The following is a 27678-nucleotide window of genomic DNA, read 5'->3' on the forward strand; positions in this document are numbered from 1 at the left end:
AGAGGGTGGTGTGTGCCTAGAGCACACTGCCAGTGGAGGTGCTGGAAGCAGGCAAGTTAGCAATGTTTAAGGCGCATCTTGATAGACAAATGAACAGGAGGTGAACAGAAGGATAGAAACCGCATTTAGGCAATAAATAATGGATCTGAATAAAGATTAGGAATTGGCGCAGGCTTGTTGGGCTGAAGGGCCTGTTTATGTGCTGTATTCCATTGAATTATAAAATCTTAAGGAGCAGGTTTTTTGTTGATTTTGGAGCGTTTGAATTTTCAGCTGTCTTATTCATAGCAAGCCCTATAATGTTATGTCGACTCAGCTCCCAGCAGGACCTGTATCATGGTAACAAGGTGAAACGAGAATGAATTTAAAATAAACCAGAAAAAATGCACCAGTCCTTCAATCTAGTCTTCAGGGCTAATAATGTAACCTTATCAGATGAGCACACTTACATGGGCCAGTAACTTAGAAAACAAGAATTATTCTGTCCACAGTAATGTTACTGCCTAATTACTGTTTATGGATGATTTTTTTCTCTGGCAATCTTGCTTTTAGTGTGATTATCACAGTTCACACTGAATTAAACACAGCCATAAATAGAGTAATTCACAATGACATTCCAATTATTAAAGAATAGACATGACCAAATTAAAGCAGTTGTTTTCTGCATTACATGTTCTTTTAATCTGCGTGCAGTATAAATCATTAAGTTTAAATGCTAATAGCATGCAAAACCTTCTTTAGCTTTATCATATTGACAATTCAACAAAGATTCACAATGTGAAGCACCATGAACTGAAACAAAGAAAGGACGAAAGTTCTATCTGAAAGACAATATTGCACTTTATTTAGAACAAGATAAAATGCATTTTGCCCTCACGATATTGGCATTCCTTTTACATCAATAAAGGCATACTCATTCACAGTTGCAATTTTTCTCAGCATTTTCACTGATATCTATTCTGCTCAAAAGCTGCAAAGGGAATAGCTGCCTGAGTTTCTTCATATCATCTTAGCAGATTCTGAATGTAATTAAAAAAATAATTTCACACACTCATAATGTCCAAGCACATTGCTAAGTAATGAGAACATCAAGATCTACATATTTTCAGGTAGTGAAAGAACACATGTATCTTACGGAGGCGCAATTTTATTTAGCTACAGGACTGTGACAGAGCAGAACCTAATAGAATGTATTAATATATATTTTGAACATCATACAATGCTAAACCATACTCAAATCACATGTTTGATAGCATGCACTACTACACTGCATCACACAAATAATTCAAAGGCATGTCAGTATCTATAAAGGTCAATAATGTACCTGCTGAACAAACATAGACATAACAGGGAACGCTTTGATGGTCAACCAAACCTACCCATCCTGACTGAAGCATTATGATAAGCCACATTTCATTCCCCTACAGCGAGATATTATTTCTAATCAGCCTGTTCAAAGATGTTACAATATATATCTGGAGTAGTTGCCCTACAGCTACATAATTTCATTGAAGAATAAAGATAGAGAAATATCTAATCCTTCCATTGTTTTATAAGCCTTATCAGGTCATTACCAAGTCTGTACTGATGTAAAGTAAAATAACCCAAAATTGTCAAGCTTATCTAAGGGTAATTTATGTTAGAAATTATTTGTGCAGTTCTCCATGGAATTCTCTCCAAGGCCAATATTACTCACCAATGTGGAAGAACTAAATCAAAGCCCAGTTCTTCAGATGTGATGTGGTCTAACCAATTATTTGTAGGTATGAGCAGTGGAGCTTTAAGAGATTACTCACAGGAGACAGAGAATCATAGGAAAAGGAGGTCATTCAGCCCATTGTATCTGTATAGCTCACTGAATGAATAATTGATCAAATGCCATTCCTTCACATTCTATTCACAACTCTACACATTCTTTCCACTCTCTGTTAAAAGTACCTTTCTTTTTGACTCAAAGCTGTCCTCAGGGAAATTGAGAAGAATTTTATTCAGAAAATCTTAACGTTAACTAAAATACAAAACAAAAGCAAAAAGAATGCATAAAACTATTTAACACCTTGAGAAGGAAAACTAACACTAAGTGTATTGACATGGTCACTCCTTTTATTTGTAGTGTTTCCTGAAGTGAAATTACACTGTCATCAATTTAGAACATTGGAAGTTTAAGTTTCTGAGTGATAATTGATATATCATACCTTCTTAGGATTCAGGTTTAATTATATTGACAATGACAATTTCATACTATTTTCTCTCGGTTCAACATGAAATATATTTAGGCAATGTCAATATATTGTGTAGTCATAATAAAAAATGCATACAAATTAGTAAACTTATTCAATGGTTTAGAAAGTGGAGGTGAAAAGAAATCACATCATGCAAGCCAGATTCCTGACTGAAATTTGACTTGATAGACCAACATTGTTTTGTTTTTGTTTTAATTAAGTGGAAACATAAGAACACAATGTTACAATCTTGGATTTAACAATAAAATGGAAGTTAATTTCATAAAATAAATGATAAAATAGACTAAACCAAGAAAGAAAACTATTTACACATAATACAAATTTAGAGATTTTAAACACATCGTAAAATATAACCTATTAATCCAAAACACTCCTTTAGAGATCACCAAAAAAGCGAGCAGAAAGTGAGGACTGCAGATGCTGGAGATCCGAGCTGAAAATGTGTTGCTGGAAAAGTGCAGCAGGTCAGACAGCATCCAAGGAACAGGAGAATCGACGTTTCGGGCATAAGCCCTTCTTCAGGAAGGGCTTTCCTGAAGAAGGGCTTATGCCTGAAACGTCAATTCTCCTGTTCCTTGGATGCTGCCTGACCAGATCACCAGTATGAAACCAGAAAGAAATGAGTTTCTCTAACATATGAATAGATTTAATGTAACCATAACTTCAACTCCCAATTTAGCCTCTTCCTGAAGCTTTCATACTTCTGAGTTGTAATGTTCTCAGTTTAAAATAACCTCTTCTGGGTTTTATCCAATTACTTCTAATGTGACACTATTTTCAAATTCCATATTCAGAGGTAATCTACTGTTAACAAATTTAATCTTCTCTCCTTCTCAGGAACAACAGCTTTACACATCAGTCTTTACCCAAAAGCTTTGACAGAACTGAACCAAACTAAAATTAAAAAAATTTCCTTCAATCTATGAATATTTTCACAAAGCTTAAAAAAAAACAAGTTTAGAAATTTCTAAGAAATCCTGATGCACAATTGTTTATTTTGCTCTATCACAAACGCTCCTAATGTACACAAAAACCCATTACTTCTGAAAGTTGGATTCTAAAGTTATTTTAAAAGAAATCACAATGGCTACTGAAATACATTGATCCCTTTAGATAGACAGGAAAAGAAATTGTACATCACTCATTCAAAATTCAAACATCTAAATTTAAAAATAAATTATTAAATATTTACATATAAAAATCATACACCTTACATCATAACTGATATGCAGCATTGTAAACTAGTGTACTTCATGATACACGTCCTCAGCACATGCCATCAATTGAGTTTAAGAACCTTTTGTACCATTAGCATTAGGCAGGAACAGACAATTCCAGCTACACATGGAGAGATTATTAACTGGACTGATGCAATGCACAGTGTCTTTGATTGATAGCTATGCCTTTAAGGCAATATGCCTTCAGTTGTCTGACCGAAAAGCACTTATTTCTTTTTGTGGCCAAATGAACAACATTAATAATATATCTGGCATAAGATGATCTAAACTCAGCCGCAATGTGGCAGTCATCTATCTATCTGAAACCACTTTGGATAATAATTCAAATATTTGATAGTCACATGCGGCATAAACAACAAGGCAATCTATTTCTAGTATCAGCAAAGGATCATGCAAATGAACTGCAATACAGATTTGTCACAAGTCCTTCAATGGTAAGTTATATTACACTGTTAATCCATCTACAGTAACTTACCCCTTGAATGTTCATATATAGACAGAATACCAAGCAAGGAAAAATCCAGATCTCATAGGTTTTCTTGAATTGAAGTCAATGAGGGGAGTCCTCCATAATTACCATCTAGGGCATGGTTCATGATTTGTGATTAATCTGGGACAATTTGTTGCAAAGGAAACAGCACACAAAGTTGAAATTGGCTGAATTGGAATTGGATGCAGAAACAATAAAGAGTGGGAAGGAGAGGAATGAAAATGGAGCAGATTTGCACACTGGGTGTTGCTAAGTTCTCTGACAGATCTTTGTATTTGCTGGAGGAGGAAGACAGGAGGGGAGATAGCCTCTACCTAAAATGGGCCAGAATATTCTCTATTCAAGCATTGATTGAAAGGTAGTAACATGAGATGTACATCATCTATCATTGGCATCTGTCCTGCTAGTGGACCTACGCAGTGTAATTTTAAGATCGTCATGAGATGTTAATGTCAGTGAATGCATCCTCAAATGTCATATCCTTACAAATGAATGACTATATTCACACACACCTCCAACCACCACCCCTTGTTTCAATGAACTGCCAATTACTCCATCCTGCATAACTCATACTAATATTCTTCAACTGGTCACAACAAAGTTTAATTTTAAAAAGAGAAGTGATATTGTTAATTATAAAGTCAGATTATATATAAAACAGAAACAAGTCAGTCAAATTCTTTAAGTACAGTACCAAATAAATAACTCTTTCATTATAAACAAAACTTACTCAAGAAAATATGTAAAGATAATTAATAAAAGGTTTAAACTGCAAATGCATAAACTAACTTTTAGATTCTGATTAAATTCTCTACAGTGTGGAAACAGGCCCTTCGGCCCAAAAAGTCCACACTGCCCCTCCAAAGAGAAACCCACCCAAACCCCTTCCTCTACCCGATATTTACCTCTGACTAACGCACCTAACATTGTGAGCAATTCAGCATGGCCAATTTACCTGACCTGCACATCTTTGGATTGTGGGAGGAAATCAGAGCACCCGGAGGAAACCCATGCAGACACAGGGAAAATGTGCAAACTCCACACAGACAGACAGGAATCGAACCCAGGACAGGGCTAACCACTGAGCCACCGTGCCGCCCTTTCTTCAAAACACACACACACACTCCAAATCTGGGGGAGAAAAATCTAAACACTCTGCAGAGTTTTATCTCAAAAGTACTTTGGCAAGCTAACAATCAAATTCAGAAAAAGAACTATTTGCAGATAGTTCCAAACATTGGTCTGAAGACAAAGTAACTTTTCACAGAAGCTACTTTGCACTGGGTGTGTTCCTGGGGTGACTGAATTAATTTTTTTTGTAGACAGTGGTGTTGATTTCAAAGTTTTTTTTCAGGAATCCTTCACCAGTGATGAAGTAGTCCTCCACTGGCTTTCTAACTCACTAACTTTAATGAGAGGCGTTTCAGAGAAAAAGAGAGGACAAATGTTGCTCCTGCAGCAAGTTGTCACAGATTTTCCATGTTCAAATCCATAACCTTTGTTCTCCCACAAACTAGGTCAGGACTCTCTGAAAGTGTTCCAGACTTTGCATGTCCATTCAAGCAGCATGTTCCTTGCAAATGCAACACTGTCAGTTGTTGTAACAAATACCATGTGTCAAGGTAGTATTATTACAAATTCATATTTTAATTTAATTGATATTTTAATTAATGTCCTCTAATTACACTATTCATAATAATAGCCTCATCACCCTTGTATGTTTAGTAATAAAAGCCTTCCACATAAACTGACAGCCTGTACACTCTGTAGATGTGGTATACCTCCAGTTACAGTTTGTGTTTTGAAATATGTGATGTCTTTTACTACCTAAGAAGTACATCAGAATCGAAAACTCAGGCATATACAGGGCAGGTACAGATTAGAGGATCGGCTAGTTGAGTTCTTGGAAGGTTTGTACATTCTCTCCGATACTTTAACTTCAACGTATGTGTTCCTGATGAAGTTTCTTGATGTGTTTGATGCCTTGCCAAATGAACCTTCTCCATTTTCAAAGTTCACAAACCTCCCATGAGTCAGTGGGGATGTTGGACCCCTTCAGAGATTACTTCAGAAAGGCCCAAAAGCATTTCCTGTCATGACTATATTCCGGGTAGAGCAGTTGCTTCGTGAGTCTGGTATCAGACATACAAATAACATATCTTACCCAGTGGAGATGGCTTTAAGTGATTAGCAGCTTGATGCCATGCACATTGGCCTGGTAGGGAATACTGTTATTGGACAGCCATTCTTGCCACAGGACTTGGAGGATTTTGCAAAGACATTGCTGCTAGAACTTCACTAGTGGCTTGAGGTGCCTGTTGTAGATTGTCCGGGTCTCCATACCTTATGGGCGTGTAGGGATCACTGCTGCCCATTGAACTATGACCTTAGTCTCAGGTTTGAGATCCTGAACCTCAAAAGTTCTTTTCCTAGTCAACTGAAAGCTCAGTTAGCACATTGGGTGATTATGAATCTTGTGGTCTATATTTCCCATTGTTGAGAGGATGCTTCCAATATATAGAAGCTGTCCACATTTTCCAGAAGTTTGCAATTGATCTTAGTTGATGGGGGAGATGTCATGCTATGGAAGCTGGCTGGAAGTGTTTACCATGTATTTAATGAAAGGCTGATTTTCTCATTTGCTTCTGAGGAGTTGGCAGTGACCTGAAACTCAGTTTTTGAGCGAGCACATACACTACTGTTATCTACACTTTGGAATTCAATGACTGGAGTTGTGAGATTTTGGTTTTGGATTGAAGGTGGCAAAGGTTATCTCTATAGCTGTGATTAATTTGCTGGTATTGTGATTCAGCGTTACAGACAGGAAGAGATGGTTGATGCAATAGCACAGCTTTCTGTAATTCCACACTGTAATCTAATCTAATCTAAGCTTTGCTTGACCCTAGTTTTCAAGGATATAAGGTCTGTGATGGTTCCATTGGTAAGTGTTAAGGCTTTCATATTTCTGTAGATTAGACAGAGAATGTCTACAAATTTGTGAGAGCAGCTGAATTTGAGGAGGATACTCAATAAAGCTTCATGGTTGACAGAATGTAAAGCTGAGAAAGGTGTCAGGCAATGTCAGGTGTTTTTCTTTGCATTCTTGATGACTTTATTGTGCATTGAAGATCATGTCAGTGGTTCTTCTCATTCAGAAAAACCCATACTTTGACTCTGAGACAAATGTTTTAGCCACTGGCAGGAGCCAATTGAGGAGGATCCTTGTAATGATCGTCTTAATGGCAGTCAGCAGAGAGATTCTTCTGCAGTTACTTCATTGTTCAAAGCCGACATTCCTTGAGGCAACACAGGGATTCTCCACTGATGTCGAACAATATGTTATGCGAGTCTGAACTGATGAAGGTTGATACTCATTAGATATTTAATGACAGAGTCAGGAAGGACATGAATCTGTAGAAAGCTGTGCTTAGCAAGGGACAGCAAACTCAAATTGAGTGCTCCTTTTGACAAAATATCCACAGCATACTACTTAACATGACCAAGATTCTGGTCCACCAGTGAAATAAGCACAAAAGTTCATATCCATGGTTCCTGACTCGACTATGACATCGTTTGAGCAAGGGACCATGTAGATGTCCACATCAGCCACCAATGATTGCTGAATTGACAAATCACCCATCTTGTCAGATACAGAACAATCTCGAATATCTGAACAAGACAGACAGGGAGTATTTTGTTCAGATAACTGATTGTTCAGATAACTGATCTAATTGTAAACAAAGGAAGCCATACCGGACATTGAGCTTTTGTTCGGATAATCCTATGTTCAGATAATTGATGCTTTGATAACTGAGGTTGTTCTGTACACCAGTTCCAATAGCCTGGTCCTAAACAATGGAGGCAGCAGAAGCTTCAAAGGTATCACTAAAGCAGCTGTTCTCAGTCAGCACCTCCAGCAGCCAGGAGCCAGGAGATATCGTGTCGACAAAGCCCTGCGGTCAACTCTGAATTCCACCATAACAAGCAACTAAAACGGCATCCTTAGCAGATTTGTGATATACGTAATCATCCAAGATGCACTACTCTCTGATATGCAAGGAGCAGAAGAATAAGATGATGGAGCTTTATGAGTGAGCTTTGGAAGCAAGAGGGTGGGGAGTTTTGGAAAGTGGAGTGCCACGTCCTGTATTTTGCACGTTCCCTCCTCCAAGCAGTGTTGATCAAAGCAGGGTCAGACAGGCAAGAGTGTGGTGCTGGAAAAGCACAGCAGGTCAGGCAGCATCCGAGGAGCAGGAGAATTGGCATTTCGGGTATAAGCCCTTCATCAGGGATCTGATTCCAGATGAAAGGCTTATGCCCGAAACGCCGATTGTCCTGCTCCTCTGATGCTGCCTGATCTGCTGTGCTTTTCCAGCACCACACTTTTGCCTGTCTGACCCTGCATTGATCCCTTGGAGGAGGGATCAGATTCCTGATGAAGGGCTTATGCCCAAACCATCAATTCTCCTGCTCCTCGGATGCTGCCTGATCTGCTGTGCTTTTCCAGCACCACACTCTCGACTCTGATCTCCAAACATCTGCAGTTCTAACTTCTTCCAGGGTCAGATAGGTATCAACTACAAAAATGGCAGCAGCTGATGGATCATTAAGATTAATTAAATGGCCATTTGAGGGGGCACATGAGTGGAACCTTCTCGAAGTGAACAGGCTGCACACTGAGGCCAAAGTCCATCAGAAACCTGGAGACGGGGCAAATGAGAGCCTCTTTAGTTCACCCCAACCTGAACCATGGAGCTCTCAGATACAGCCTATGAAACCTGACAGCTATCAATGTCAGGATCTGCCTATGGTCCTTATGTCCAAGAATCAGCTAAGTTGAGAAGATTCTATCAACAGTGTCTGATTTAAAAGGTTATAGAAAATGTCATTTGAGATTTGTACCAGCTTGGCTCAAATTGAATTACTACCCCTTTGGGCAATGTGTTAGCACCTGAGAGACAGCACTTAACTGAGAAGTCAATGACTCCATGAAAAGGAAGACACAGAGGAGAAGCCTAGTAAAATAGTATGTTACTAACCACATTAAGTTAGGAAAATTTCATCTTTTCTATCCCAAGGATAAATGACCTTATCTGGAACAATATATCATGATAATTGTCCTAAGGATCTTTAGATTAGGAGTCTCATTTCAAATTATCAAGCTGTCCAGTAGAGTTTGCATTTAATAGAATATACATAAAAGTGCATGCATGCAGAGCCGAACAAAGATATAACAAAGATTTTCTGTAATGTCCTCTCTTCACCATTCTCAATTCAGTTTTTTTTGTTTCTCCAAATGTGTAGCCCCTTAATTACAGACTATCACAAGTGGGACCGTACTATCACAAGAGGCAATGTCTTCAGGAGGGAGGGAACAGGAGAAAATTAGCTCAGATGTTTTTGCAGCACATCTTCCGGTTGACAGGAAATACCATTCAAGAACACAGAAAATTATGTCAGGAGTTAATAGTAACTCTGCATGGTTAGCACACTTACTGCCAAAGGATGCTTTCACACCCACGCATAGGTCTGCAGGAAAGATTGATATGGAAATTGTGTCTAATTATTTTCTCATGAAATGGTAATTCTGGATCACCAGCTGTCCTCACATAAAAGTGACTCAGATACACAAAAAATCTCACACGGCAGATTCTAAAATAACACTAGCAATGAAGAAAAAATATGGTTAACCCTAATCTCACTGTGTTGGATGACGCAGTTTATTTGCCTAGAACTTTTATACCCGAAGAATTCTATAATTATCAATGAGATCATAATTACTAGCAAGGTTACATTTTTAGAACTGTATTTCATTTCCTTCCCCCACGGACTGAAAAAGGATTGATCGGGGGTACAGATCGTTCTGCTATAACGCAATAGTTGTGCTCCTCTGCAACCTCATGCTATAAAAGACTGCGCTATGGAAAAACCACTATAGAAAGTCACACTGTAGAAAATCGCTAAACCCATAGAGTAGAAAGTTTGCGTTATCCAAACAATATCCACAATTCATCAATCATGTTATAACCAATTTGCAGTGACAAAACACGCGTTATAGCAGAACGATGCATAGTTTTTAAGAGGACACAGACTTAAATATAATGGATGTCCAAAGAAGTTTGAGTGTACAGGAGCATAGCACTTTAAAATGCCATGAACAGGTGCAGAAGATAGTCAAGAAGGCTAATGGAATACTGACCGTCATACGTAAAGAATTGGAGTATAAGGATACAGACGTTATGCCTCAGTTATGCAAACCCCTAGTTAAAACTCACTTAGAATACTATAAGCAGATCTGGGCACCACACCTTATGTAGGATGTTTTAGCTCTGGAGGGACTTCCAAGCAAGTTCACAAGGATGATACCCGGACTTCAGCTGTTAAATTATAAGGGGAGTTTAGAAAATTAGGCCTTTGTCCTCTATATTTTAGTAAGTTAAAAGGTGACTTAATTGAGGTTTTCAGGATATTAACAGCGAAAGACAGGGTAGACGATGATGAACTATTTCCACTGGTTGAAGATTCTAGAACCAGGGACACAGTCTAAGAATTAGGGTCAGGCCATTCAGGAGAGATGTTAGAAAACACTTATTTATGCAGAGAGTAGTGGAGATTTAGAACTACCTTCCTCAAATAGTGGTCAATTCTAACTCAATTGTTAAATTTAAATCAAAGAGGGATAAATGTTTATTAAGAAAGAGCATCAAGGGGCATGGGTCCAAGGCAGGCATACGGAAATAAGCCAAAGATCAGTCATGATCTTATTAATGATACAGCAGGCTTGATGGGTGGTGTGGCCTACTCTTGTTCCTATGTTCCAAGAGTCTACTCTCTGTTCTTGACAGAAGAAACCTTGAAAACTGTTTGATCGTTATGCAAATATAGGGTTCAGGTGTGAACAGATATTTGACAGTGACTAGCAAAACCAAAGATTACTTATATAATCATTCACTAACGGAGTGGTGAGAATTTGGAGCTTGCTGCCATGTAAAATGGTTGAGACAAATAGCATAGACACTTTTAAGGGGATAAGTCAAAGGAATACAGTATGTTCATAAGGTGAGACAGGCTGGGTTAGAGAAGGTACATGCAATGTCTCATTGCAAGGCAGCTGAAATTCAGGTTCTAACAACTGGTATACTTCCGTCATGAAGTATCACTGTCTTTGTTTGTAAGAAAAATTATCTGAACTCAGTATGCGCCATTTTTGGATGCTCAGACATTGAGTGATGCTTGTGAGCATCAGGCTGCTCTCTCCCAGCATCATCTGTGTCCTTATCATCATCAAATGATGGGAACAGTGGAATCCCAAGAGGCAGAGGATCTATTATTCACTATAAGAAGCCCATTAAATTTTCAGAAAGTTTCTTACAAGAGCTTTAAATTCTCAGAAACTGTCATATCTATTTGGAGAAAACGAATCCTTGAACTGCAGAATCTCATCTCGCATGATCTTGCAGATCTCTTCCTGCCTGTTGGCACCACCTTAATGGACTGCTACTTCCACTTTTCTACTGGCAGTAATTAACAGGTTGGTAGGTGGGCAGAAACACAGAAATCATGGAGATATTTAGTGACATACCACTGTTTTTTTAACTGTTGGGAAAACTTGAGCAATTGTGGTGCACATGGCCATAGCAAGTACACAGTTCTGAGATAGAATTCCACAATTACCAGAAAGGAAACTTTTCTTATTTATTTTTACTTCTGTACCTTATTTCAACAACATTAATAATGTTCACTTTTACAACAGTTTTAATGTAATAGAGCATCTCATGGCACTTTACAATAGCATTAGAAAACAAAATATGACATTGCATCCAAAAGGAAATATTAAGGCATTTGACCTGATCCTAATTCATATGTCACAAGGAGTTCAGATGTGAATTGTGTACTTGTGCATGAATCACAAAATACTTGCATCCAAAGTTCACCAGGTAATAGGATAGGTAAAACAAATGTTGGCTTTTATTTTGAATAAAATGGGGTTTAAAAATGCAGAGGTCTTGATAAAATTATACAATGCATTAGTCAGACCACAACTGGAATACTGTGAACAATTTTGGTCCCCTTGATGAAGAATTTATTCTGGCACTAGAGGCAATCAAGGAAATGTTCAATAGGTTGATTCCACATATGAAAGGATTTTTTATAGGGAGATGTTGAGTAGGTTGGGCCTGTACTCAATGAAGTTTATAAGAATGAGAGATGACCTTATTAAAACATTCTTAGGGGGATTGACAGGGTAAATACAGACAGATTGTTTCACCTCTTGAAAGAATCTGGGTCCAAAGGGCATAATCTTAAGAGTAAAGGGTCACTAATTGACAGAGATGAGGAGGGTTTTTTTTGTCTTTTTGAAGGTAGGAGAATATATGGAACTCTTTACCTCAAATGGCTGTCTAAGCTGGGTCATTAAGTATATACATGGCAGAGATATTCAGATTATTAAGCAGTAAGAAATTCAATGGTTATGGACAAAATTTAGGAAAGTCCAGTTAAAGATTATCAGATCAGCCTCATAATCTTATTGAATAGTGGTGCAGACTCGATGGATCGAATGACCTACTTCTGCTCCGGGTATCATGGGTTCAGAACAAGATATGCACTAGGCCGTTCTGGACTGAGATGAAGAGAAGATACATCATTCAGAAGGTGCTGACCCTGTTGAATTTTCTACCACAGAAGGCTGTTGAGGTGAAGTCACTGAATATATTTAAGAAATAAATAGATTTCTAGAAGCTAAATTGTATCATTAATGTGGAGAGAGAACACATGAGTATGGCATTAAGATACAGGAACAATCATGTTCATGTTGAATGGCAGAAGGGGATCTATGCGCTGAGTGCCTACTCCTGCTCCTATTTTCTATGTTTCTAAAAATAATGAAGATATCGTTCTTTTTTTAATTCATTGATCCATGGGACATGGACATTACTATCAAGGCTAGCATTTATTGGCCACATTTAACAGCCCTTTGGAAGGTAATTACCTTCTTGAACTACTGAGCTCTGTCTAGTTTTGTGCATCCACATTGACATTGAGGAAGAAATTCCAGAATTCTGATCTGTCAACAGTGAAGAAACGAAAATGTACTTCAAATTGAGGATGGCACGTGACTTTAGAAAGAACTTACAGGTGGCAATGTTGTCAAAACAGCCTGAGCAAGGTGCTGCAATGCATCTTGTTGATGTCACCCACTGCAATCACAGACTACCAAGGAGAAATGTTGAAGGTAGTGATGAGATGCTAATCAAATGGACCTAAACGTCCTGGAAAGCACTGAGTTTTTTTTGTGACTTATATAAATTGCACTCATCCAGGCATGTTGCAAATATTCTAGTCTATTCTATTCTCCAGATGTGTGTCTTCTATTTTGTGGGGACAGACTTTGGGAGGCAGGAGGTTGCTTATTAACATCAGAGGTCCCGAACTGAATAAGCTGCTTACACAATGATGTGAAGACTGACCAAAGTCAAAAACGTCATTTTACTCACCACTGGCATCTCCTCATATGAACGTACCGAAGACAATCTGTCTATAAACAGTGAAAAAAAGCATCTCTCAGGAATTACTTTACTTGTATTTTTATCTGGGCTTTGAAAGAAGATAAACAAAACAGAACTCTAAAATAATTTAAAGCAAAATAATTCAGTGATAAAATAATCAACTGATGTTTACTCTACTTGTATAAACAACGCACAGCATTTATTTATTTCTTTATTTTTGAAATTTTAATTCACAGAGGAACCTCGATTATCCAAATATTGATTTTACAAATTTCGGATTATCCAAAGAAGATTTCAAGGTTCCACAAAAAAGTTACATCAAAGAGGTAAGTGTATTCGATTTACCTATACTGAAGAACATGTGAAAACGCTGGAAAAAAACAAAGTAACACAAACAGCTCAAGCATCAGCAACTGGATACTTTTTAAGTAAGGTTTGTTACACAGCCCTTTGCAAAAGTAATTGTTTTACAGTATTCCCAGGCCTTTCATTTAAAAAAATGGCAGAGAATGTAAACACATGCGCAAGGTGGTGCTTCTGTTTTTCTATTGCAAAACTGAGTTCCTGGAAACTGACATGCTCTTGCAATCGTAGAAGCTGTTTGGGACCTTATTTAATGCTGGGATTTGATATACAGTATTTATGTGATGGTAAGTCCTTCTCATTTTAACCTGTAATTTGCAGACTGCAAGGATTAGTTTGTTTAAATGGTAGACTCATTAAAATTATAGACTTAAACAAATTCTCCAGTAGAGCACAGTGTTAGACCAGTATGGCTTCCCTTGTATAAGGTAAAATTGATTATCTGAATAATCGATTATCCGAACAAAATAGTGCTTGCCGATTTCATTCAGGTAATCGAGGTTCCTCTGTAAATTCTAGCCTCCTTTTGATATAATGGATTTTACTACAACCTTCACCAATGTTCATTATGTTAAACTCAATTGATCCAAAGCTATTTGATATTATGTACAGAAAATAAACAGCATTTTACAAAAGAAATTTAGGTATTAGTATTGTGCAAGTATTTACCTGTCGGATTGCCACGAATATACTCCTTTTTCTCTTCCAACATTCTAATTTGTCTCTCTAGTTGTAAATTCAGCTCCTGTTGTGTTTCATATCGAGTTTTCCATTCATTTCCTAAAGAAGGATGGAAACAGAACTTTAAAAATAGCTCTTATTACATTTTCAAGCTGTATTGTGTTCATAAAGTTATTTCTAAATTTTAAATAAAGTGTTTATGCCTGAAGTAAAGAATTCTGCATGATTAAAACTTTTCTTCTATGCTTTCCTTTATTGGTCAGAGTATTGAATACAGGATTTGGGAGGTCATGTCGCGGCATTGGGATTTTATAGAGGTTTATAAAATCATGAGGGGCATAGATAAGATAATCAGACAAGGTCATTTCCCTGGGGTGGGGGAGTCCAGAACTAGAGAGTATAGGTTTAGGGTGAGAATGGAAAAAAATATAAAAGGGACCTAAGGGGCCTTCATGCAGAGGTAGTGCGCATATGGAATGAGCTGCCAGAGGAAGTGGTGCAGGCTGGTACAATTACAACAGTTAAAAGGTATCTGGATGGGTATATAAATAGGAAGGGTTTAGAGGGATATGGGCCAAGTGCTGGCAAATGAGACTAGATTAGGTTAGGATACCTGATCGGCATGGACAAGTTGAACTGAAGGGTCTGTTTCCGTGCTGTACATCTCCATGACTCTATTACATACCTTCATCTTCAATACTGTCAAATCGCTTTTCCAGTTGAGACACTGTGTTTCGCAAATCAGTAGCAGAAAAGTCAAGCATGTCCCTGTTTAAGAAATAAAAGGTAATACACTAAAATCATATAAAATTATAGTAAAACCAAAGCAGATCCCTAGTGCTTGAGATGAGCTTCTAAAATTTGGATACAGTCATGAGGTAAAAATCACTGTGGTTTCCAAGCACTTAAAAGGGATTAATATTAACACCACTAGAAGAACTGTTTTTCCACATCCTTATGATACTGTTACACATCCTTATAGCAGTTACTAAAATGCTTCATGTGTAGTTATAATACAATGTCACAGTTTTTCCATTTCCTTAACCTGGAATTGAACTGAGTGAATAAAGTTTTCCACATGAATACATTTTGCTATCCCAGTTTAATTCTGGTGTTCCATGAAGTAACAGTACAAAACTGAAAATTCTTCAGAACCGAATCTCCAACCTGTGGTAAGGGAAAGTAAATAGTGATCTTCTAAAGCTAGAGGAAATATACACGGGAGGGCAGCCTAATTGGATTAAAAAGGGGTTACAATTTCAATTTAAAGCAATATCTGCTGTGGAAATGTTCAATATTATCTGTTAAAGAAGGACTGTGACCCTTACGCAAGGAGCACAAATTTCTGCTACCTCAAAATATCAGTTTTTTGAGAAGTTACAGAAGTGACAAAAACAAGAACAACAACTGAAATGTAGCAGAACAAGAACAATTGATGTCTTGTTATGTTGTTAATAATGTTACTGAGACACTGTATGCTATCAACTCAAAAACAAGCTGCCTGAATTCTTCAACTTAACCTCACACTCAATAATCCTGTTGAAAGTCTTAACTTTCAGTTCATTACTGCTCCATTTCATTGCTTCTTGCAACATAAAGGAGTGACCATTAATAGGTAGAATTAATTTTAAAATGATAAATTCTGTTGAAAGCGAGTTTCAATAGAGTTTGAATTCTACCATGCCTTTTACATAAAAATATTCCATCACAAGTTATAAGGAATACACGGTGACCACTTCTGCTCAGGAAATCTGCAAAACAACCAGGCCTACACAGTGGCGTAAAACTATCACTTCATATCCGTTGAGTCTAACATTAATACTTAGGAAGCTCTTCTAACTATATCCCAGTTCTTAGGCTGCCTGAAACTACAACAGCAGCATTGGTGTAGCAGTTGTTGCTTGAACCAACAGTCAAGATTTTTTTGTTGTCTGTATCCCAACCAGATTTCCCTAGGCAGTCTAACCATGCTTAATGAGTCAGATTGGACATTAACTATAAAGTTGTACTGCAAATGCAAATGCATAAGTAAAACTAATTTTCTTTAACACCACCATTGCAATATAATCTTTTGATGTCTTTGAGGCTAGTATTAGCCACAGAGAAAATAGCAATATTTTACAGTTACAATCAGGACAATTTGTCTGACACCTGTTTTGAATTGTTATAGCTGGTTCGGGTTATCATCTAATCCCTACAGTGTAGAAGCAGACTGTTAAGCCTATTGAGTCACACTGATGCTCTGAAGAACATCCTACCCAGACCCACCCACCTACCCTATCCCTGTATCCCTGCATTTTCCATGGCTAAACCACCTGCCCTGCACATCCTTGGACAGTATGGACATTTTATCATCGCCAATCCACCTAACCTGCACATCTTTGGACCATATAGGGAAACCGGAGCACGTGAAGAAACCTACACAGACACAGGGAGAATGTGCAAATTCCACACAGACAGTTGCCCAAGGATGGAATCAAACCCTGGTCCCTGCTGCTGTGAGGCAGCAGTGCTAACCACTGAACCACCACGGCGCCCTGGACAAGTAGAGGTCCAGTTAAATGATCCAGACCTGACAGCTGCAGAATTTAAATTCAATTGATTAAGTGAGTCTGGATTTAAAACTTTTGTTTTAAAATAGTGACTATGAAATGAAGCAGGAATTGCAGAGATCTCAGAAGTATAGGCATTATGGCAACTTCCAGATTACTTGACACAGACTTCTAAGATGTGGTACCAATGATCACAGATGACTTGCAATGTTCTCGCTAAGTTGTACCCCACAGCCACTCTGGTGATTTGTTCGCATGGCCATTCTGGTTGGAGCATTGACACCCGGATTTGGAAGTCACTGCCTCACATGGACCTTGGGGGCCCACAGAGCCGGTAACTAAATTAGAGGGACCACTAATGATCTATACATGGATGGAATGGAACGCTGTTATAATCGTGTGTTATGAAACAATGCTCTCAACACAATGTGTTTACAGTCTATAGCGCCTTAAGCCTATGGGAAGCCAGCTGTGTTGACAAAGCTACTGCCCAGGCTGCAGCACTGACCTTGTTACAGGAAAACAAGCTGAAGTGGTGTACCAGTCACAACCACATTGTAATAGCCTTGATACATTTGTGCGTTGAGAATTGAGAGATCCCACAGAGGTCTCCAGTGATTCCTTGGAAGGAACAAGTTGCATAAATATTTGGTACAGCTATCACCTTGACAGCCACGGGATGATCACCCATTCCTTCAGTGAGCACTTTCTACGAGATGAACTGCAGAAATTCACCAAAAATCCTTAGACAGTACTTTCTGAATGCATGATCACTCATATGCAGAAAGACAAGGGCAACAGATACATGAGAACATCACCTGCAAGTTCCCCTCCAAGCTACTCATCATCCTGACTTGGAAATATATCAAAGTTCCTTCCGTGTTGCTAGGTAAAAATCCTGGAATTCCTTCCTGAAGGGCATTCTGGGTCACCCCTTAACATACAGACTGCAGCGGTTAGAAGGCAGCTCACCACCACCTTCACAAGGGCAAACAAGAACAGGCAATAAATTGCTAGCCAATCAGCAAAACCCACATCCCACAAATTATTATTTTTTTTAATTCTCAAGTTTTACTCTAGCAGATGACAGTTTGACCATAAGAGCATGAGACAAAGAAGCAGAAGTTAGACCATTCAGCCATTGAATCTGCTCCACCATTCAGTTATGGGTCACAGGTTTCTCATCCTCATTCTCCTGCTTTCTCCCTGTAACCTTTGATCCCCTTGACAGTCTAGAACCTAACTATCTCTGTTTTAAATATTCTCAATGACCTGGCCTCCACAGCCTTCTTTGGCAGTGAATTCCATAGATTCATCACTCTCTGGCTGAAGAAGTTTCTCCTCATCTCCATTCTAAAGGGTCTTCCCTTTACTCTAAAGCTGTGCCCTCAGATCCTGCTTTGTGTGCACGAAGTCATGTATTACTAAATTAAATGAGTTTTTTGAAGCAGTAACAAAGAGAATTGAAGAGGACAGAGCAGTGGATGTGATCTATATGGACTTCAGTATGGCATTCGACAAGGGTCCTCATGGTAGGTTGGTTAGCAAGGTTCGATCACATAGAATACAGGGAGAACTAGCCATTTGTTTACAGAACTGGCGCGAAGGTAGAAGACAGAGAGTAATGGTGAAGGGTTGCTTTTCAGACTGGAGGCCTGTGACCAGCGGTGTGCCACGAGGATCGGTGCTGGGTCCACTGCTTTTTGTCATTTATATAAATGATTTGAATGTGAACATAGAAGATATGATTAGTTTTTGCAGATGACACCAAAATTGGAAGTGTAGTGGACAGTGAAGAAGGTTACTTCAGAGTACAACAGGACCTTGATCAGATGGGCCAATGGGCCGAAGAGTGGCGGGTGGAGTTTCATTTAAATAAATGTAAGGTGCTGCATTTTGGAAAGGCAAATCAAGCCAGGACTTATACACTTAATGGTAAGGTCCTGGGAAGTGTTGCTGAACAAAGAGTCCTTGGAGTGCAGGTTCATACTTCCTTGAAAGTGAAGTCGCAAGTAGATGTGACACTAAAGAAGGCATTTGATATGCTTGCCATTTTTGGCCAGTGCATTGAATATAGGAGTTGAGAGGTCAATGTATAGGACATTGGTTGAGCCACTTTTGAAATACTGCATGCAATACTGCATGCATCGTTCCTGCTATAGGAAGGATGTCATGAAACTTGGAATGGTTCAGAAAAGATTTATAAGGATGTTGCCAGGGTTGGAGCTTGAGGGAGAGGCCGAATAGGCTGGGGCTATTTTCCCTGGAGTGTCAGAGGCTGACGGGTGACCTTATCGAGGTTTATAAAATCATGAAGGGTGAATAGACAAGGTCTTTTCCCTCGGGTGAGGGAGTTCAAAACTAGAGGGCATAGGTTTAAGGTGAGAGGAGAAAGGTTTAAAATGGACCTAAGCGGGAACTTTTTCACATAGAGGGTGTTGCGTGCATGGAATGAGCTGCCAGAGGAAGTGGTGGAGGCTAGTATGAATACAACATTTAAAATCTATCTGGATGGATATATGAATAGGAAGGGTTTAGAAGAATGTGAGCCAAGTGCTGGCAAATGGAACAAGATTATTTCAGGATATCTGGTCAGCATGAACGAGTTGGAATGAAGGGTCTGTTTCCATGCTGTACATGCTATGACTCTATGACTCTGATGTTGGTGAATTTACTAAATATTTTCACTGAATTCTAAGAAAAAATCAAGGTTTTGACTAGTTTTATGCTGCTAAACCGCTATTCTGTTGGTATGGATCATTTCTTTGGACTGGACCTGCTTCTCGCCTCTGACATTTCTTTCAGTTGCAGTAAATTCAAAAGCTCAACTTTGTAAAAACCTCAGCAATTATCTCACCAGCAAGCTTCCCTGTTCATTTGGTCTAATCATGTAGTTTCTTTGAAATGCTGTTTTGACACACCATTAAAACAAGTGACTTTCTGACCTTTAAACAAAAATCACTTTCAGAGAATTGAAGAACCTAAATCTATCTACCTTAGAAATCAAGTTCCAAAGTAATAACAAAATAGTGTAAAGCTTCATCAAAACATAAAAGCGGAGCTTTTGATTAATCTAATAAGTCGGGTTCCAAAAAGTGATGCGATTTTAATAAACTCCACTGTGGCTATGGTTTCCAATTCTGGGCACCTGCGAGATGTGAAGGCTTTGTTGAGGGTTCAATATGAAATTTACTAGAATGGCTGCAGGAATAAAGGATTTTAGAGAGGTTGAGATTGCTCTCCCAAGAGCTAAGAAGCGTAAGGGAATTTATTGGCAATGTATCCAATAATGAAGGGTTTAGATAGATTAAATAGAAACTGTTTCCAGTGGATGAAGGACTGATATAAAACAGATGGTTCACATATCAATTTAATTAATGATAAGAAATTAGGACAATTTTTTACACAAATAGTGGTTAGGATTTGGAAAGTGCTACCTCCCTGCAATTCATATGGACACAACTTCAAATTAGTGTTCCAAAGGAAATTGTAAAATTACCTGGAGCAAAAAAAAGGGAAGGAATGATCTGGAGTCGGGGGTAGTGGTAGGACTGACTAGCTTTTTCTTTGAAAGAACTAGTACAGATTTGATGGCCTGAATGACCACCTTCTGTACTGCACTATTCTGTTCTATTGGTCCCAAAATGCTTTGAGAAGACACTTGACAGAAGCTGTTGAGGCTTTAAAAGGGGAAGGGTAAGGGAGGAGGTAAGGGCCCAGAAACAGATGAGGCACCAGGGTCCATGATTCATTCCTCTGACTCTGTTAATGACCAGAAATTTACCTGGATAGCTACAGAAATACAGTGGCTGCACGAGCAAATCAGAGGTTGGAAATTCTGCAGTAAGTACCTCACTTACTGACCACAGTCTGACCCATCCCCTCACTAAAATCTGTCCACCATCTACAATGCATGAGAGAGGAATGCAATGGAATACTTTCCAATTGACTGGATTAGGGCAGTACCAACAGCATTCAGTAAGTACAACACGGTCCAAATTAAATCAGGCAGGTTGATTGATTGGTATCCCACTGACCACATTAAACATTGAATCCTTCCACCAGCCAAGCATGGTGGCATTGGTATGTTTCATCTGTAAGATGCACTACAGTAATTCACCGAAGGCATTTGACAGCAAATTCCAAACCCTTAGCTTTTACTATTTATAAGAACACAGTAAACTTACAATCTACAAGCTCCACTCCAAGCCACACACCATCTTGACTTGGAAGTATATCACAGTTCTTTCATTGTTTCTGGTCAAAATTCTGGAACTGTCCTTCTAACAGCACTGTAAACACCACCTTCTCAAGGGTAACTAAAGATGATAGTACCTAGATCCATGAATGAAGGAAAAAGCTCAGATGCAATCATTTTAAAAAATCAAACCTATCATTAAATCTTCAGAAAAGGCATGTTTCACCAAGTCTTCTCGAATTTTATGGCTACGTACTTGGAAATCCTAAACACTCTATACACTGCATTCTGAAAGATATATCTAGCCACACTCTTCAGTCAGCAGTGCGATCATTCTGGGAAAATATTCCAATTTAGCAGATTTGGTTTACTGATCACAGTCTTAGAATTTTGATTTGCAGTATAATGAATGCTTTGTTTATACAGATACATCATAAATGATAGATATTAAACCAGGACATAAAAGAATTGCGGTAGATACATCAGCTTTATTGTAGTACCAGCAATTCTTTCAGACTGTTACACATGTTAAATCAGAGATTGCATTTTTTAAGCATGGGTTCATTTATACCACGTAAAGCACAACCTAATGTTCTGCTGTTAGGATGTAAATGTTCGGAGTCTGTTTCTTCCTCTAAGTGTTACTTCAAAATTTGCACAAAACATTATCACCTGAAGTGTGATAAGTAACTTGTGTGACAGAAAATGTGGGACTAGATGCAGTTTTATTACTTTAGACATGTAAAATAGTACTTTTTATGACTGTAAAAAGAATTCTACATACACAATATAGTGCACTACTATATAGTCCAGTTTACCTGTGATGAAATTGTTCAGTTATGTACAATATTGCACTGAGCAAATACAGCAGTCTGTGACTGGGAACATTTATGACATACTCAATTCCAAGTTAGTTTTTCTTTGTATCAACATATTTGGACATGTTATTGCACACCAATCCATCATGTCTTAAGGTAGTACTTGAACCTGACCTTCTGTCCAGAGCAGGATCATTCCCACTGCTCCACAAGACCTTACTTATTAGAGTGATAACATCAATTCTGCCCATCACTTGGAGAAGGGTTATTGCAAGGTTTTCAATAGGTCACTCATGACAGTTCAAAGTTCATTGAAGAGCAGTTAGAAAGATTGGGATTTAAAAGCCCCCACATGTGAACTGGTGTAGACAGGTTTTGGTGCATTGTATGGAAGCAACTGAATTAAACTAGTTTTCCAAAGGCATCACAGTGAGTTTGGCGCCAAGAGCAGTTGGATAGCTTTGTGTTGTTAGAACACGGGCCAAGTTATAAGGCAGTTAGATGTAGCAATCACAGCTTATGGAAAGTCTTGGAAGTTGTTCTGGCTCACAAGAAGCCAGGAGCCACTAATCAGTCAGTACAATGAAGAGTGGGAGTGAAAAAGCCATAAAGTGTCTGCTTTTGCAGCTGTACAAGATGGGATTGCAAGGAAAAATATAAGGAAAGATTTTTTGAAGGCTAATAGTGAAAAATTGTAATTCCTTTTGAAGTTGACAGAGATATGAAGACCTATCAGGTCATTGAGGTCTGGGAGAAGTTGGTGAGAACCAGCGGGATTGTTCTGATCACATTTGCTACTTGATGTGCTCTGTGGATGATGTGTTTGCCTCTGGCATTTTATCTAATGTGTCAATGTTTATGTTATACCGCATAACATAAGGAAATTAGCATGATAATGAAGAATCCAATGGACATTTGTCATAGCTATATGCAAACGTTACATTCACAGCCACATTAACACTTGGGCTAACATGGGCCTATTAAGATTACAACTGAGCACCGTGCTTTCAATAGTATGTCATACTTCAAGTGATCTGAGATAAGATGCAGTCTGTGATCTTCACGTTCTTGCATCACATGCCATGATACCGTGATAATATCATGAGCAGATCTCTTAAATGTTTACTGATACATTGTGGCTATTAAAGAATGAGTTCAGAATTAGGAAACATTTTAAAATTAGGGGTCACCCATTTAGGCCAAGACGAAAGGCTATTCTTCTCTCATAGGATTGTGAAACTTTTGAAATTGGCCTCAGAATATGGTGGAGTTAGGACATTGAATATTTTAAAGAAAGGTGGAGATAGATTTTTATTAGGGAAGAGAATCAGTAGTTATCAAGGATAGATGAGAATGTGGAATTCAGAACACAAACAGTTCAATCATGATCGTTTTTGAATGTCTGAGCAAACATTAGATTAGATTAGATTCCCTTCGGCCCAACAATTCCACACTGACCTTCCAAAGCGTAACCCACTGAGACTCATTCCCATACCCAATATTTACCCCTGATTAATGCACCGAACACTATGGGGAATTTAGCATGGCCAATTCAACCAACTGCACATCATTTGGATTGTGGGAGAAAACCGGAGCATCTGGAGGAAACCCACGCAGACACAGGGAGAATGTGCAAACTCCACACAGTCACCCGAGGCAGGAAACAAACCGGGGTCCCTGGCGCTGTGAGGCAGCAGTGCTAACCACTGAGTTACTGTGCCACCCATCATAAAGAGCTGAATGCCCTACATCTGCTTCTAGTTCATATTTCTGTATGTTTGCATAGTCTTGAAACAAAACAAACTCTCCAATTCTTCTATATCCTTTCCATATCATATATAATGCACACTTAATCTATGCCATAAAATTCACATTCACATAACAGGATGTGCAAGTTTTGTTAATATACAATTGTTATGAAGTTGAAGGCTTGCACTATACCTTTAAGAAATTACAAGCACCCGTGTGCAGTATATGACCAGATGGCAGTCTCAGAGTCTACTGGAAAATTGGAAATATGTAGCATTTGGCTGTGAAACTAATGCCTGAATTTTGATTGCTATTTTGACAACAAGTCAAATTTAACCAATCAGTTTAAATTATGTCCCAGGGTACTAAACCCAATCACGTTTGAATTTGTTGTTTTGCCAACATTGAACCAATGAGGTAATCCAATGGTGGAGTATAAAAATGCAGGCATTTTGAAAACTGGAGAGAGAGCAACTGCCATTAGAAAGACCAAGAAATTAGGAAACACTCTCTATCAAAGGTACCTTTCCATATGAAACATTCTCACAGTAAAAAGAAAGATGATCCAGGGAATTCAGCAGCCAGAAGAGTGAAGTCACAGAAGATGACAGCGGCTGTGTGCTTTTGAAATTAAGTTTATGTAATTTTAATAAGCGTCTTATTAGAACAGCATATTGTTAAAGAGTTGAAGGCAGGTAATAAGCAGTTAAGAGAAAAGAAGGCTTGGAGTTGTGAATAGTTGTTGTTTAATGATCACTTTTAGAGTTAAAAAATAAATTGATGTTATTTTCTTTAAATAGTGGAATTTGGGAGTTCTCTGTCACTCATTTTTAAACAGATTGCAAGGCTAGGTGGGCTTTTATGGATGTTTGGTTTAATTAACAGAATGGTTCACTGCCGTGTTGCAAGACAATGAACAAATAAATAGCCACATGGTAGTACAGAACTTGAGTACTGCTGAAACAGAAAGAAATTCTGGTCAAAGCTTTTTCATGTTACAATCATCTAGACAGATCATAACCACATCACCTTATAGGGAGAACCAACTTTGATATTGTGTTAGAGAAGAGTCCTGATTGATTAATTGGTAAAGGTGTTCATGGAGAATGTACCAATTAATAAAGATTGACAGTTAACTGCCAGGCTTTGTTTAAATTTTAAATCAGGTTGACTCACCTATTTTGATGAGTTGAGGCATGTACCGTGCATGAATATGTTCTATCTAAAAGGAAAATTATTAATATGTAGCTTCTAGTACATGCAAATATGCCTGACTGCAAGCCCAGTTTAAAATCATAAATTAGTGGGCGGCACAGTGGCTAGCACTGCTGCCTCACAGCGCCAGAGACCCGGGTTCAATTCCCGACTCAGGCGACTGACTGTGTGGAGTTTGCACATTCTCCCCGTGTCTGCGTGGGTTTCCTCCGGGTGCTCCGGTTTCCTCCCACAGTCCAAAGATGTGCGGGTCAGGTGAATTGGCCATGCTAAGTTGCCCATAGTGTTAGGTTAAAGGGGTAAATGTAGGGGTATGGGTGGGTTGCGCTTCGGCGGGTCGGTGTGGACTTTTTGGGCCGAAGGGCCTGTTTCCACACTGTAAGTAATCTAATCTAATCTAATCTAATCTAATTAGTTGTCAGGAAATCGTTCGCACACTCAGGATTAGCCAAAACAAAAATTACCCTACAAAATGGGTGATAACAATTAGCTGGTACATTTTTCAGAATAAATTCTTGAATTATCCGAGTCAACCCGTCTCTTTTAAAATTTAAACAGACCCTAGCTGTTATCTGTCAATTACCTTAACTTGGAGCAATTCCTCCATCAATCAGGTTCACTTGCCAACTAATCAGCACATATAGTTTAAAGGTTGGTTTTCACCATTACTTGGTAATTCTTGCAAATTGTCCTAAGTACAAGATGACAACATATGCCTTGCCTAACTGCAATCATTAAATACTGTAGTCAGAACTTATAAAAAGATGACTTTTGCATTTGGAATCTATTTTCGAGGAGCATATATGTTCACATTTGTAAAATCTTTCACTAATAGTTTTACCTCTTTATGTCTGTTTCTATGCCTAAAAGTCATCCCAAGTCTCAAAGTCCACCTATAAAGTGAAAGCTATATTAAAAAAAATTCGGGGGATCCAAGATGGCAGCGACCCAGCAAGTCTGAGTCTATAGTGCTCTTCCCAAGACTTGGGAAAAGTGGGTCACCCACCCCCACCAAATCATTCATAATATCTGTTTAATTTAATTAGTTGCTTAGTATTACATTTAAACAGTCTAATATTTAGTAAAAATGACCAAAGGGAAGGGACCCCGCAGCTCTCAGCAAGCAGGAACCTCTCCCCCACCCTCTCCAGCTGCAGCAGAGGCGTCCACAGCCGCCACAGGGGACTTACCTACAGTGACAAGCCTTGTGGAGATGATCTCCAAGCTGGACGCGAAGATCGATGCTTTTATCGCGGAGTCCCAAAGTCGATGGGACTCACTCTCGGCCGCGCTGCAGAAGCACGACCGAGACATTAAGAAGATCGAGCGCCGAGTCGGAGGGGCGGAGTTAAAGGCCGCGACCTCCGAGACTACAGCACAATCGGCCTTGGATCAGGTCCGGACTTTCGAACAGCAAGTCCGGACCTTAGAGAATCATATTGATGACCTCGATAATCGAGGTCGTTGAAAAAATATTCGTTTACTGGGCCTTCCCGAACGGGAAGAGGAAGGCCAGCTTACAGCATTCCTGGAGCAGTGGCTGCCACAGCTTTTAAATCTGGAAGCTGGATCAGGCCAGCTAAGGGTGGACTGGGCCTACCGGGTCGCAATACGCGGGCCCGGCTCGAACCAGCGCCCACGCCCGGTCCTGTTCCGACTGCAGAGCTATAGGGAGAGGCAGATATTCCTAGAAGCTTCTAGAAATCTTGGAAAAGACCCCCAAGCTATGACCTATAAAGGATCCAAGATCATGTTATTTCAGGACTTTTCCCCAGCTCTGGTCCGAAAGAGGAAGGCATTCGACGAGGCGAAGAAGCGTTTAAGGGACTTAAATATTCAATACTCCTTACGCTACCAAGCGACGCTACGCTTTAACCATGAAGGATCCATGTATAACTTCGGATCGCCAGAAAAGGCTAAGGAATTCTTGGACTCTCTTAGATAAATTGTAAGAGATAATGGATGTTGGTTTGCCTTTCCCCCCGCTTTGGTTTATATACCCCCTTTTTTTTTCCTTTTTTCTTACCTTACTGTTTAATACTATCATGGGGGGTGGGGAGAGGGATTTGATTTTTTTCCCCCCTTGGGGTTGGGTTTTTTTTTATTATTTTATGTATATATGTGAGTATGTATGTATAGGTTCAAAGTTTGTGCGAAGATTTGTAGCTCGGGTGCTCGTTGCTGTGGTTCTGTTCGCCGAGCTGGAAGTTTTTGTTGCAAACGTTTCGTCCCCTGGCTAGGCGACATCATCAGTGCTTGGGAGCCTCCTGCGAAGCGCTTCTTTGATGTTTCCTCCGGTGTTTATAGTGGTCGGTCCCTGCCGCTTCCGGTTGTCAGTTTCAGCTGTCCGCTGTAGTGGTTGGTATATTGGGTCCAGGTCGATGTGTTTGTTGATGGAGTTTGTGGATGAATGCCATGCCTCTAGGAATTCCCTGGCTGTTCTCTGTCTGGCTTGCCCTATGATAGTAGTGTTGTCCCAGTCAAATTCATGTTGCTTGTTGTCTGCGTGTGTGGCTACTAAGGATAGCTGGTAGTGTCGTTTCGTGGCTAGTTGATGTTCATGTATGCGGATTGTTAGCTGTCTTCCTGTTTGTCCTATATAGTGTTTTGTGCAGTCCTTGC

General features: G+C 39.1%; 1 protein-coding gene across 3 annotated transcripts in view; it reads right to left on the minus strand.

Annotated features, from left to right (window-relative positions):
- ccdc169 (coiled-coil domain containing 169) overlaps nt 1-27678 on the minus strand; it is a 72269-nt gene that overhangs the window by 39117 nt on the left and 5474 nt on the right. Inside the window, exons 1-4 of one of the 3 annotated variants that reach the window (XM_087988280.1) lie at nt 21264-21348; nt 15210-15292; nt 14513-14623; nt 13469-13509 (exon numbers count right to left, since the gene is read on the minus strand). In XM_087988280.1, coding sequence (XP_087844406.1) covers nt 13469-13509; nt 14513-14623; nt 15210-15288 — 231 coding nt within the window. In that variant the 5' untranslated portion in view covers nt 15289-15292; nt 21264-21348. Of the gene's footprint in view, nt 1-13468; nt 13510-14512; nt 14624-15209; nt 15293-17894; nt 17977-21263; nt 21349-27678 lie in introns of those variants that run through there. The other 2 variants (XM_087988279.1, XM_043692074.2) reach the window with 2 other exon arrangements.

Source organism: Chiloscyllium plagiosum, unplaced genomic scaffold, assembly GCF_037043375.1.
Source record: "Chiloscyllium plagiosum isolate Xiang-an unplaced genomic scaffold, Cpla_swu_hap1 HiC_scaffold_6, whole genome shotgun sequence".
NCBI classification, from domain to species: domain Eukaryota; kingdom Metazoa; phylum Chordata; class Chondrichthyes; order Orectolobiformes; family Hemiscylliidae; genus Chiloscyllium; species Chiloscyllium plagiosum.